Source organism: Haliotis rufescens, unplaced genomic scaffold (genome assembly GCF_023055435.1).
Source record: "Haliotis rufescens isolate VD_foot unplaced genomic scaffold, xgHalRufe1.0.p SCAF_11, whole genome shotgun sequence".
NCBI classification, from domain to species: Eukaryota; Metazoa; Mollusca; class Gastropoda; order Lepetellida; family Haliotidae; genus Haliotis; species Haliotis rufescens.
This window is the reverse complement of record NW_025963791.1, coordinates 41,595,738-41,610,641: the sequence shown is the minus strand read 5'-3', so window position 1 is coordinate 41,610,641 and position 14,904 is coordinate 41,595,738. Positions and strand designations below refer to the sequence as shown.

The window sequence follows — 14,904 nt, the reverse complement described above, 5'->3', positions numbered from 1 at the left end:
CCTATTCTAACCCGGAATCTTCACGGGTCCAGACCTGCTGACCTTAAGTTTAATCTCACTTGTGGCAGGGCTGTATTTACAGCATGTATTTTTTGTAATAAGGTATGGCTTCCAAAGTAGAACAAAAAGTCATGTTTGACAGGTCTATTGTGTTAAATAAAGTGTATATTATAATACCTTTCCAATTTGTTCAGTCAATTTTTAAAGAAAAACATCATTTATCAACCCGTACATGTGTGTAGGTGTTGATGCTTTTTTCATTTTAATAGCTGAGGACCAGTATGGAACTGATTGTGACCTGTTGTATATCTTCATGGTGCATATAGCCAGGCACTCAGTGTTTTAGTCCAAGATTATAGGAGCCATGGAGATAAATCTAAACAAGTTATGATTTGAGGTTAGTAGCATTGAGTTTGAGACTAAAATTCAATGTGGAAACTAATCTGTTTATGGTAGATAAAAAGATATGTTGGCTGTCAAAAAGAACAATTGCAGTGTCCTTTCTTCCTACTATGTCCCTTCATGGCAATAAAGTGTCCCATAAAAAAACATCCAAAGAAATAGATCAATCTGAAAAAATATCTACCAACCTACCCAATTTCACTTAAATAGGGACCGCCTCCGTGGTCTACTAGTAAAGCATCCGCCCGGAGAGCAGAAGGTCCGGGTTCAATCCCCTGCCACATCATAACAAAAGACGTTAAAAGATGATACTTGTTATCCTGTCTGGCGCTCAGCATTAACGGGGGCTAAAACAAGGACTGGTCGGCTCGGAGTCAGTAAACTGTGTTTGAGTGGGGTATTCATGTTAAACTGCGGCATGGTATCTCAGTGAACTAGCACTATAAATCGGCATCAGACCAGACTAGTACAAGCAGCCACACACAACTACACACCTGCATGCACGTTGCTATATAAGTGCATTAATCTTGGACGCAACATTAAACCCAATTTCACCTCACCTCTTAAACAGGTTACAGCTGATACTTTCATGATTGTCTGGTGACTTAAAGCAATGGCATTGGCATGTTATTGTGATTTGAAACCTGACTCACAAATCAGATCAGTGGTTTGAATTATTTTTACCAGAAACATGCTATTTATTCAGTTTTTCTGGGAGCCTTCAAATTAACCTGTCCTGTAAACAATGACTGGTTTATTAGCTCACCGTCGTCTGTACATCAACAATTTATTCAAACGACTTCTTCTTCTGAACCACTAATCAAAATTAACGAAATTTGACTGGAGGCATCCCGGGTGGTGGGGATTCAAAATTGTACAAATCATGCGGCAGACCCCACAAGGGGCTGAGGGGCGGGGCCAAAAAGGTGTAATTTGTCTATATTGCTTTAAGCGACTTTTTCTCTGGAAGTAAGAGATAGATATCCACCATGTTTGGTTGGAAGCATCCCTAGGTGGTGGGGATTCAAACTTGTACAAATCGTGCGGCTGACCCCACAAGGGGCTGAGGGGTGGGGCCAAAAAGGTGTAATTTGTCTGTATTGCTTTAAGCGGATGCTTATGGATCCAAAATTCATCTGTTGAGTTGTGATGAGAGGTTGCCGCCGCCGCCGCCACCACAATTGTCGCCGACCAGTAAGCCGACGTCACTATGTCACCAATCTTTTGAAAGCAGGGTCACTTCGTTTGAGGCGTGGCCAATGCAGATAGCCCAGACCGCTAAAGACATGGCCTATGCGGGCTTCATGTACACGCAAAGCACCGATAGTGTTCTGCTTTCATTGCAGTAAGTGAGATGCGACTGAAAAGATGGGCGGCCAAAGACACACAACAAGCGGTCCCCTCACTGCCCCTACCTCAAGCTGACGGGGGTAGTGAAACACAAGAACATGGCAGCTACTTTCTTGCACTATCTGTGTGAGAATCAGATCTACCAGGAGCCTGCAAATCAGAGCAACGCAAATGGTGTAGCATGGCCACCTGCCTGGGATGAGGTTTCCGTTTCCCGTTCCTGTTCGGTTCCAGTTCCGGGTTTTTTCTAGGTTTGTCAGCACCATACCCGTGCTCGTGGGTTTCACCGAAGTGGCAAACATCTGAGACCTGCATCACTTCGGGCTTTCCTCCCACATTAAACTGACACGCCGTGATATAACTGGAATACTGTTTAAAGCGGTGTTAAACCCAACTCACTCACTCACCCTAGTTACAAAGTTCCTGTTCACTGAGTTTTATGAGTGTACATACGTTCACTCTAGTGAGAAAGTTCCTGTTCACAAAAATCACAGGATGCCCCTAATCCTGTGGCTTTTGTTTTGTTGGTTTGTTCATGTGAGGGGGGAATTAAAAAGTTGAAAAAAAATATGTGTTCTGTTGTCTTAAGGATGTGGATTGACATGCACACCCAGAAAAACAGGATCGACAAGGCAGCCAACCAGAAGCTTAGGTTTTATTAGAAAACAGCACCGATCAATCAGAAGACAGCATCCGAGATGAGTTGTGCTTTCTCTCCCATGGAACATGCCTGTTCCTATGGAAAAGAAACACAAGGGTCGGACCGGTTTGGCAAACCGATGCTCAGGCCAGGCTCTGGAACGGACCAGTCGGCGCGCTGCTTGCTGGACCAATCAGCGCACAGCATGATGGACCCATCACCGTGCTGATATGTTCGATACCTCTACTATAAAAAGAGCGAAGCCACTCAAACTGACACAGTCCTGCTGTCAGAGAGTGGGATTTCCCCCCCCCCCCCCCCCCCCCCCTATAATAACTGCATAGCGATATTTCCGCTTTAGAGTCAGATATTTCCCCCCTTAACACAAGGGGGAAGTATGGCTATATAGCAGAATTTCCCCTATATCCCTCAGATTTTTCAATGCAGTATTAAAAAACATAACCTACTGCACCATTTAACAAACATTGATCAAACAGCAATGGCAAAAGCGAACTTCTTGCATGCCATATTTGACAAAGAAATTGGAGTTAAACGTGTCTCAATTGAAAACAATCTTTTAGGAATCCTGTATAACAAGTTTAGTGTTGAAAACATAGACGATTCCGACTTGCCACTTGTTATTCATGCCAGAGAACTTATTTATGAACTGTTGCTGGATACTACTAAATACTTCACGTCAGTGATTTTCTACAATGCAGTGATTAAGGGTGTGTTGGAATCAACAAACAACAAACTTGCGGCGTCACCTTTGGCAAGTGATCTTGTTCATGCATGCCTCTGTCCAAAAACAGTAAATGCGTACCAAGGACTGAATGTGGTAATTGTAATGTGAATGGGTAATCTTCTAGCGCCTGACCGGCAGCTTTGGTTGCCTATTTCACATGTAGCTGGGAAGTTCTGGAATGCAAAATATACGGACCTCTGATCGGGGCAAGAAACGCCATGAGCACGCACAGATATATGCGCTATATACGTTGTAAATATACTTTATAATATACTTGGCAGTGAGAGACAGGATTCTCGATGACAGAAAAGTGATATGTCACTGCAACCATGATAAGGAGAACGACTGCCGTTCAAGTTTACAGTGCAGACCTGATAGAAATCAACTAGCAAAGTGTGTTTCAACTAGCAATGTGACGTATTGTTACTGAACACAGTTGGAAGATTTTAGATTCGCTGATTTACCTCAAATACACAACAACAAAATAAAAATAAAAAAACAACACATACCCTACAAAATAATATATAATAAATAAAACATTTCATGTCGTCAGTGACAAAAGGCTGATCTGATCTGTTGAGTGACAGATCCGCCATATCTCACTGTCGAAATGAACTATCCTCTATTTAAATTAAAAATGTACGGCGCAAAAAAACACAAGATTTTAATCATGGTTTCTCTTGTAAATTACTCCATCAGCCAAATGTACATCTAGGTACTTTTGATAATAGACATATATTTAGTTATGGGGGAAATCTGACTCCAAAGCGGAAAATTGGCTATATAGTGTATTTTCCGGGTGGGAAATATGGCCATATAGTGTGCTTTCCGTGGGAAGTATGGCTATATAGCCAGTTTTCCGGGGGAAATGTGGCTATATAGCCCTTTTTCCAGGGGGAAATTCCACTCTCTGACACTCGCACTGAATACTGATGAAACATGAGTAAAGTCTATTCGTGCACAATAGTGGCCTGCCCACCCTGGGAAGCGGAGACGATTTTGGCACAGAGTCCACAATGGTTTAAGACGAAATCGGAGTGTATCGAATCGTTGAATCTTGTTGTCAAACGTGGGGATGACGTTCCAGACTGCTGGGATGGTCCGTATTATTTTCTGTTTTTGAGATCAACCTTCGTGTTCAACCCAGAACCCGGCAAGAAGACGCCATGCTGTTAAGCCGTTGGACGTTGGCCACCATGCTGTTAAACTTTATTTTCTCTAACAGCCCTAGAAAGCTAGGATGAAGTTTCTGTTCCCGTTCCAGTTCCGTTCCATTCCCGTTCCTGTTCCAGTTTTTGTTTTGGCCAACAGCCCTTTTCAGGGCCACCCAACTCTCCCGAGAGTAACGCACTGATCATTGCTTTGCCACACACAAACAACCCAAGCCCAAAAGAACCAGCCCCACACACAATGTGTGTTACAGCTAAGACATATTTTGTTATGGTAATGACTTTCTTCACTTGACAAGCTATAAGAAACGCAAGTGGTTTTAAGCAAATAGGTAACAAACACGGAACCATTTCAATGAATATGTAGGTATCATGCACCCATTTCTTGCAAAATCGAAAATGCACGAACTGTCACGAACTGTAGTGGGTATAAAACTGTGGCCGATTCTTCGACCTACCACTCCTTGGTCAACTATGCCACGCCTAACTCAAATTCAGAGAAACCAGGCTATCGGACGTTTTGAAGCTGGAGAGTCTGTCCAAGATGTTTCCCGTTAACATAACCACAATTTACCGTTTCCTGCATCGATACAATGCTACACAGACCACAGATGACCTTCCTCGGAGCGGTCGTCCTAGGGTCACCACACCTCGACAAGATCGACAGATTACCCATCAACACCATGATATCCGTTCCTAACTGCAAGTGAAAGTGCTCGACAGACCATAGGAACACATAATCGACACATTAGCCGGGACACTGTGATCAGACGTCTCCGTTCCAACAACCTGAGATGTCGCCGACCAGCACGTCGTCCTGTTCTCCAACCACGGCATCGACAAACACGACTTCAGTGGGCACAGGGTCATCACAATTGGCGTCATCGTGAGTGGAGGCGTGTCATCTTCTCTGATGAAAGTCGCTTTTGTGTCGCTTTTGTGTCTCTTTTGTGTTTCAAGTGCAAATTAGAGCAACAAGTGCTGTTGACAGAAGGAATATTAGTTTTACTTAATTCCAACTTTGAAGGTCATCGTTAATAATGCTAGTGCGAGCTCCAAATGGCATGTGTCCAGTGAACTGTCCTGTTTTCCAACCAGCATTGAAGAAGTGTGTACTGACGAGTTCCGAGTTCAAAATTCTATTGTATCAGTAAACGTGTGACTGTACACCAATAAACAGGACGTGTTGAATCTCCTGTCAGCATGTAGTTTGATGTCTGCGTCATACACCCTGAAAATTGCCATGTCATCGTTAATCCATGCTCGTGCGAGCTCTAAATACAAAGTTTCACCCTCACGTGAATGTTACTCTTTTCATTAGAGATTCAATATGAAATGTATCGCATTAAATTACTTTAAAGCTTAACTACATTGACTAGTCGCTTGAGCCCTCGTAAACAAATGGCATCATAACCTGTCATACAGCCTGAAAGAGGGCAAGACGAGTATAAGTTTGAATGTGATTTCTAATAAATCCATCAACAAGACGTGCTATGTGTCCAGTGAAACATCCGATGAACTGTTCTATTGTCCAACCAGAATTGAAGCAGTCTGTACTGACGAGTACCGAGTTCAAAATTCTATTGTTTCAGTAAACGTTCGTCAAATTGTCGATTTGTCTGAGAAAACAGTAATCCAGTCGTCTAAAATGTTTTGAATTCTGTGACTGTACAGCAATAAACAGGATGCGTTGAATTTCCTGCCACCAATTGTGTGCGTCATACACCCACAAAACACGTGATTGACACTTGAATGTTGTGAATGGAGATTTCCTGCCATATATATAAGACGACTGGTTTACTGTTTTCTCAGACAAATTGATATTGTCTTTGAAGTTCTTTTGATGATGGCTAATAGAGGAAAGTCGTTTCACGTCGCTGGCAATCAGAAGGAAGAGAACCTGTGCCTTGTAGTCCTTGGAGCCTCTAGAGTAGGCAAGACAACCATTATCTCTCAATTCCTGGACCACAATTCTATTACAGAGTATAAAGGTACGTTCGAGGAGATCCACAGGTGCAAGTACGACTCATCAGGATTGGACTTGACAGTAGAAATCGTGGAAATAATCAATGGGGATGCAGTTCCGACTGTAAGGAAGCAAGCTATTGCAAAAGGGGATGCCTTTGTTCTCGTTTATTCCGTGGATGATGCCGACTCTTTCGAGCAAATTTACACTTTGCGAGATCTCATTCTGGAAGAAAAGAAGGAAATAAATGTTCCCATTTATGTGGTTGCCAATAAAATAGACATTGCAGAAGAAAGGAAGACACCCATCTGGCAGGTCGCTGATGCTATTGTGACAATAGATTGGGAGCACAAGTACTCTGAAGTGTCAGCTGAACACCCGTCGCAGATGGCTGAACTATTTAGAAGTGTAATTGCCCATGCTGTCTCAGTTTATAAGGAAAGGTTTGTAATGCCACCGAGACGAATGACAACGCCTGCGTATCTCTTCTCACTGATGAGGAAGAAGCTCTCTGCCAGGAAACAAAAATCAGCTTTTTGAACATGTTTTAATGAACATTTGAACGAGTGTGGTTCATTGGGCATCCAATGTACATTCTCATGTAACGATATCTTTCAAGCATTTGTTATTTTAACTCTTGTAATTATGTATCTCTGTGTAAATATATTCCAGAGGAGTAAATGATGTGATTCCTAAAACTGTTTCCATTTTGATTTGTATGTTTCATATTATTAATGCAATTTACTTCAGAATGTGTCTCAGTTATATTATACATTGACCCTGTTTATAACAGGAAGACAACATTCTAGATGTTGTTTACCATTTGAAATATTTATCCAACCACACTAGGGGCACATGATCACACCTACTATTACAGTGTGACTGTTTCCAGATACATTTTACCGTGGGCACTGCTGTAACAGGCGTATGGATGTTGTGGAAGCCAATCCCCTGTTTTGATGTTCTTGTCCTCTCGTCCACTCAAGTATCAAGTCCATAGTGGCCATTCTGATAGACACGCACGTGTTTCTGCTCATCCTAGGTCGTCTTTTTATCTTTGCTGACTCAAGCAATATTACAGCTATATGACGGCAGTCTGTAAATAATTGAATCAGGGCAGGCACTTATAATAAGTGCATATATAAGTGCAATAATCTTTGACGCGGCATAAAACCCCATTTCACCTCACCTCACCTATCTTTTCATCTTTGCTGACTCAACAAACTTCTTAACTGAAGTCATCCACTTGAATATAATGTGATTGTGTATTGCAGTGAAACTACATATCTTCGGAATGAAATTCTTTGTCAGAGTGTCCTCATGAACACATTTCCCTATTTATTAATAAAGGGCTACGGGCTTATGCGTGTTCGTTTGTCTTGAGAATGTCAGAATGTGGGCTACGTTATAAACGTTAACGAAACGTTAAAAATGATATCATTTGATGTTTGAGATAATAAAAGATCATGTCACCATCAAGATTAAGGGGTCACCATCCCAGTTGGAAAAAAGTAAAACTAATATGACCTATGTCAACAGCACCTGCTGCTCCTATTTGCACTTAAAACATTTTTCTTTGGGCCACAGGACGATAGTGCAGAGGAGTTATGTACCACATTCTACATAAATCATTGCACTAGATTTTTTAATGTAACCCGAGGAAGGTGACTTCTCTAATGTTGACAAAAATAACCTTCGTCAGTTGCTCATATGTGGACCAAACTATCCTGTGCAGTCCCCTACTTTAGAAACATCAAACTACCACTGTCTTCTATATCTATCTTCCACTACAGACTTTCTCATCTATGTGGCCTATCTTATCTTATCTTTCTGATACTGTATAATATCGCCTACTTCTTTTTTAAAAGACTGAAAATGCCCCACCACCCCCTGGTCACGTGAGAATGTAGGGGCTACATGTATATCTTGACTATTTATCTGCAAATTAAAACACATACTTGATAAAAAAGAGAAGATCAAACAATTAATGTAGTGACGCTCAGTGTTATTCCAAGCCTCGGCAGTGGGAACAACTACAAACATATATTTCAATTCTGTTCCCACTTTTTCAGTTTGGGAATTCTACCAATTACAACATCACGCATTGACTTAACCTAACTGGAAGACATTGAACAGTTTTTTTTGGTACATGTTTCAACAGCATTCGTGATGATTTTAAAGTTGTGATCCCAATTGGCAGGAGACTGCACAGGATAGTTTGGTTCACTTATGGGAAACTGACGAAGGATATTTTTGTCAACAATAGACCAGACACCTGTGATTTTATGACCAACAGGTTGGTAGCAGCATGAGGAGTCTTCCTAGGTTTAAAATCAACGCAACTAGTGCAACGGTTTACAGTGAATGTGGTGCGTAACTCCTCTGTACTATCGTCCTGGGGCCTTTAAATGCGTGAATAAAGAGTGATTGATTGAAAATAGGTCTATATCCCATAAACCTACATAACACCAATTACTAAAAGGAAAATTGAGAAATTGTTCCCTAAATTTTTTTTAGCGCAAATACAAGCAATAGGTGCTGTTGACAGAGGCAATATTAGTTTTACTTAATTCCAACTTTGAAGGTCATCGTTAATCCATGCTAGTGTGAGCTCCAAATACAAAGTTTCACTCTCATGTGAATGTTACTGTTTTCATTAGGGTTCAACATGAAATGTATCGCATTACATTACCTGAAAGTTTAACAACATTGACTAATCACTTGAGCTCTCGTAAACAAATGGTGTCATGCAGCCCGAAAGACGGCGAGACTAGTATAAGTTTGAATGTGAATTCAAATAGATCCATCTACAAGACATGGCATGTGTCCAGTGAACAGTCCTATTTTCCAACCAGCATTGAAGCAGTGTGTACTGACGAGTTCCGAGTTCAAAATTCTATTGTATCAGTAAACATGTGACTGTACAGCAATAAACAGGATGTATTGAATCTCCTGTCAGCATGTAGTTTGATGTCTGCATCATACACCCTCAAAGCACGTCAAGGTTGTTAATGAACACGACTAACACGTATCTAAATCTGTCAGTAACATGAAATGGAATTCTTAATGATGCTTTTAAGAAAAAGGAATAACCAATTACCATGCCAACTGGAAATTGGCATGTCATCGTTAATCCATGATCGTGCGAGCTCTAAATACAAAGTTTCACTCTCATGTGAATGTAACTCTTTTCATAAGAGATTCAATATGAAATGTATCGCGTTAAATTACTTGATAGTTTTACTACATTGACTAGTCGCTTGAGCTCTCGTAAACAAATTGCATCATTAACTGTCATGTACCCCGAAAGATGGCAAGACGAGTATAAGTTTGAATGTGATTTCAAATAAATCCATCAACAAGACGTGCTATGTGTCCAGTGAAACATCCGATGAACTGTTCCAACCAGCATTGAAGCAGTCTGTACTGACGAGTTCCGAGTTCAAAATTCTATTGTATCAGTAAACGTTCGTCAAATTGTCGATTTGTCTGAGAAAACAGTAATCAAGTCGTCTAAAAAGTTTTGAATTCTTGACTGTACAGCAATAAACAGGATGCGTTGAATTTCCTGCCACCAATTGTGTGCGTCATACACCCACAAAACACGTCATTGACACTTGAATATTGTGAATGGAGATTTCCTGCCATGTATACATAAGACGACTGGTTTACTGTTTTCTCAGACAAATTGATATTGTCTTTGAAGTTCTTTTGATGATGGCTAATAGAGGAAAGTCGTTTCACGTCGCTAGCAATCAGAAGGAAGAGAACCTGTGCCTTGTAGTCCTTGGAGCCTCTAGAGTAGGCAAGACAACCATTATCTCTCAATTCCTGGACCACAATTCTATTACAGAGTATAAAGGTACGTTCGAGGAGATCCACAGGTGCAAGTACGACTCATCAGGATTGGACTTGACAGTAGAAATCGTGGAAATAATCAATGGGGATGCAGTTCCGACTGTAAGGAAGCAAGCTATTGCAAAAGGGGATGCCTTTGTTCTCGTTTATTCCGTGGATGATGCCGACTCTTTTGAGCAAATTTACACCTTGCGAGATCTCATTCTGGAAGAAAAGAAGGAAATAAATGTTCCCATTTATGTGGTTGCCAATAAAATAGACATTGCAGAAGAAAGGAAGACACCCATCTGGCAGGTCGCTGATGCTATTGTGACAATAGATTGGGAGCACAAGTACTCTGAAGTGTCAGCTGAACACCCGTCGCAGATGGCTGAACTATTTAGAAGTGTAATTGCCCATGCTGTCTCAGTTTATAAGGAAAGGTTTGTAATGCCACCGAGACGAATGACAACGCCTGCGTATCTCTTCTCACTGATGAGGAAGAAGCTCTCTGCCAGGAAACAAAAATCAGCTTTTTGAACATGTTTTAATGAACATTTGAACGAGTGTGGTTCATTGGGCATCCAATGTACATTCTCATGTAACGATATCTTTCAAGCATTTGTTATTTTAACTCTTGTAATTATGTATCTCTGTGTAAATATATTCCAGAGGAGTAAATGATGTGATTCCTAACACTGTTTCCATTTTGATTTGTATGTTTCATATTATTAATGCAATTTACTTCAGAATGTGTCTCAGTTATATTATACATTGACCCTGTTTATATCAGGAAGGCAACATTCTAGATGTTGTTTACCATTTGAAATATTTATCCAACCACACTAGGGGCACATGATCACACCTACTATTACAGTGTGACTGTTTCCAGATACATTTTACCGTGGGCACTGCTGTAACAGGCGTATGGATGTTGTGGAAGCAATCCCCTGTGTTGATGTTCTTGTCCTCTCGTCCACTCAAGTATCAAGGTCCATAGTGGCCATTCTGATAGACACGCACGTGTTTCTGCTGATCCTAGGTCGTCTATTTATCTTTGCTGACTCAAGAAATATTCCAACTTTCCAACAGCTATATGACGGCAGTCTGTAAATAATTGAATCAGGGCATTCAAGTATAGTGTATATATAAGTGCAATAATCTTGGACGCGGCGTTAAACCCCATTTTACCTCACCTCACCTATCTTTTCATCTTTGCTGACTCAACAAACTTCTTAACTAAAGTCATCCACTTGATTTGAATATGATATTGTATTGCAGTGAAACTACATATCTTCCGGAATGAAATTCTTTGTCAGAGTGTCCTCATGGACACATTTCCCTATTTATTAATAAAGGGCTACGGGCTTATGCGTGTTTGTTTGTCTTGAGAATGTCAGAATGTGGGCTACGCTATAAACGTTAACGAAACGTTAAAAATGATATCATTTGATGTTTTAGATAATAAAAGCTCATGTCCCAAGTTAAACACTTTTTTATTCGACCCGCGTTTACTGATACAGTGGCACTTTTTAATTCTTGCAAGCACATGCTGCTACAATGCAGGTTGGACAATAGAACAGTTCATCAAATGTTCGATGGGGAGATGGCACTTTTATACATCTCGCAGATGGATCAATTTGAAATCACATTTAAACTTATGCTAGTCTCGACGTCTTTCAGGCTGCATGACAGGTGATGATACCATTTGTTTCGTACACACCTGTGGGGTGAGAAACCCATATGAGATAACTGGTATCAAACATATGTGTGAGATCGAATTCCAGGCCCGTGGTTGGCTACTCCATGGTGATGGCCTGAGGTCAAATGATGACGGACCTTTTTCCTAAGTGTAAGTCATTTATAAGTTGCTCGTGCTTCAGTCGAATGTTCACCTATGTCTGCATTGAACAACAGGACCGTGTAATTGATAATAAAAATAAACAAATTCGTCCTCGTCCGCGAGTTTGTTTGTTATTGTTATCAGTTACATTATCTGATGTTGTCAACGTTGTCGTTTTTCAGAGTGTCAACACCCTGGATGCCACAGGGACACATATGTCCCTCCTCTTCAACCCTCATTTCGAAGTAGAATGAAATTCAAAATACATCACGCAAACTGTGTGCTGACTGTGTGCTGACAAATCTAAATATCGGATACTTACTCGAATAATTAAAGTAGAAAAATAGCATATAAGTGATCACGGGTATCAAATCACAAATGATAATTCTGAAACGTCGCTGATAAGCCTAGAATAGTTTAGAATGTTTTGGAGTGAGTGAGTGAGTGAGTTGGGTTAAACGCTGCTTTTAACATTATTCCAGTTATATCACAGCGTGTCAGCTTAATGTGGGAGGAAAGCCCAAAGTGGTGCAGGTCTAAGACGTTTACCACTTCGGTGAAACCCACGAGCGTTGGTATGGTGCTGACAAACCTAGAAACATTATAAGGGCGAACAGGAATTCGAACCCACAATCGTAGGTGTCTGGCGTGCCCAAGGGACGCAACTCTGCACAGCGAATCGCGGCGCCTTAGACGACTGGACCACCCGTGCCCCCTAGAATGCTTTGGAAAATACGCATACACGAACGCTGAAGTGTACGTTCCGCCATATTGGATTGTGTTTCCAAAATGCTGGTTATGAGACGCCTGTTCGATCAGGTATATTTCAAACTCAGCTGCTATACATGCATCCCTAAATTCCTCATATATTTTAGAAACATATGACAAATGGTCTTTGTCACCAATGCAAATTATCTAGATGAAATCATGCGAAATAAATCAGGTCTGGAAACGAAAACTGTGCTCGGAAAACTGTACTTGCTGAAATGTAAACAAAGCAAAATTCAGATTTTACACTGTGTCGCATTTTTAGAGGTACTTTCGTCTAATTGTTGCACACATTGGCTCGATCACGAATTTGACAATATTCACGGGAAGAGTATCGTTGCACTAATTTTGAAATTACACATATATGTACAATAATGTGGTAAATTCAACAGAAGCCGTAAACGTTTCTGTCCTGTGTGACGCCATGACTGACGGTAAATCAAGCACAACGACGACGGTTACACTGGAAAACATGGTACACAAAAAACAGTACTCAGATTGTCAGAATGTTTCTGATTACTTACGTGAAACTTTTATGTATATACGATCCCTCAGTCAACGAAAATCTTTCTCTGGAAATCCCGCGTACTGTTATCAGTGAACACGACATTTTGTAAAAGTCGTTCACCGGTAGTGATGCCATACGGAAGTAAACATTGTTGTACAAATTTGGTAATTTCTTTGAGGTGTAACCTATTAACTCGGCACCCAGCGTGTTCTTTGTTTTTGTCTATAGTTTGCGTAATCATCATCGCCTTGATAATCCACAGATATGGCGGAAACCTTTTTGTGTAGGGTCACATTATTTATGTGTTGTAAGTAATACATAGGATGACAGTGGTGTTATATATTAATGCGCTACTGCAATCATGAGAATAGACAAAATGCATTGGTTCGATGCTAAAAAGGTGCGATTTTAGGGTGTGTGGGAACTAGGCTGCTGCACCCGTGCCTGTCACATACCATTATCTTACAACTAGTGAGATTAATGCTACCTAACAGACACTCGTGGAGTAATCTCTAGTTTCGAAGAGCACAAGCGACTAGTCATTGTTGTTTAACTTTAAGGTTATTTAACGGGATACATTTCATGTTCAACCTCTAATGAAAAGAGTAACATTTACATGAGAGTGAAACTTTGTATTTAAAGCTCGCAGGGATTAAGGGTCACCTTCCCAGTTGGAAATATGTAAAACTAATATGCTCTATGTCAACAACACCTGCTGCTCCTATTTGCACTAAAACATTTTTTTCTTGGGGCCACAGGAGGATAGTGCAGAGGAGTTCCGTACCACATTCTACATAAATCATTGCACTAGATTTGATAATGTAACCCGAGGAAAGTGACTTCTCTAACCTTCGTCAGTTGCTCATATGTGGACCAAACTATCCTGAGCATTCCCCTACTTTAGAAACATCAAAATACCACTGTCTTCTGTATCTATCTTCCACTACAGAACTTTCTCATCTATGTTGCCTATCTTATCTTATCTTTTTGATACTGTATAATATTGCCTACTTCTTTTTCAAAAGATTGAAAATGCCCCACCACCCCCTGGTCACGTGGGAATGTCGGGGCTACGTGTATATCTTGACTATTTAGCTGCAAATTAAAACACATACTTGATAAAAAAGAGAAGATCAAACAATTAATGTAGTGACGCTCAGTGTTATTCCAAGCCTCGGCAGTGGGAACAACTACAAACATATATTTCAATTCTGTTCCCACTTTTTCAGTTTGGGTATTCTACCAATTACAATATCACGCATTGACTTAACCCACACTGGAAGACATTGAACAGTTTTTTGGGTACATGTTTCAACAGCATTCGTATTGATTTTAAACTTGTGATCCCAATTGGCAGGAGACTGCACAGGATAGTTTGGTTCACTTATGGGAAACTGACGAAGGATATTTTTGTCAACAATAGACAAGGCACCTGTGATTTTATGATCAACAGGTTGGTAGCAGCATGAGGAATCTTCCTCGGTTTAACATCAACACATCTAGTGCAATGGTTTACAGCGAATGTGGTGCGTAACTCCTCTGTACTATCGTCCTGGGGCCTTTAAATGCGTGAATAAAGAGTGATTGATTGAAAATAGGTCTATATCCCATAAACCTACAAAACACAAATTACTAAAAGGAAAATTGAGAAATTGTTCCCTAATTTCCTTTTTAGT

General features: G+C 40.6%; 2 protein-coding genes across 2 annotated transcripts; both read left to right on the top strand.

Annotated features, from left to right (window-relative positions):
• Positions 1–6,152: 6,152 nt before the first annotated feature.
• Positions 6,153–6,812, top strand: LOC124142355 (ras-related protein Rap-2c-like). The gene has a single exon (XM_046510776.2). The coding sequence runs from the start codon at positions 6,153–6,155 to the stop codon at positions 6,810–6,812; it is 660 nt and encodes a 219-aa protein (XP_046366732.2).
• A 3,177-nt stretch (positions 6,813–9,989) lies between these two features.
• Positions 9,990–10,649, top strand: LOC125378124 (ras-related protein Rap-2c-like). Its single transcript, XM_048392986.1, has one exon. It carries the CDS (start codon positions 9,990–9,992, stop codon positions 10,647–10,649), a length of 660 nt encoding a protein of 219 aa, XP_048248943.1.
• Positions 10,650–14,904: the final 4,255 nt, after the last annotated feature.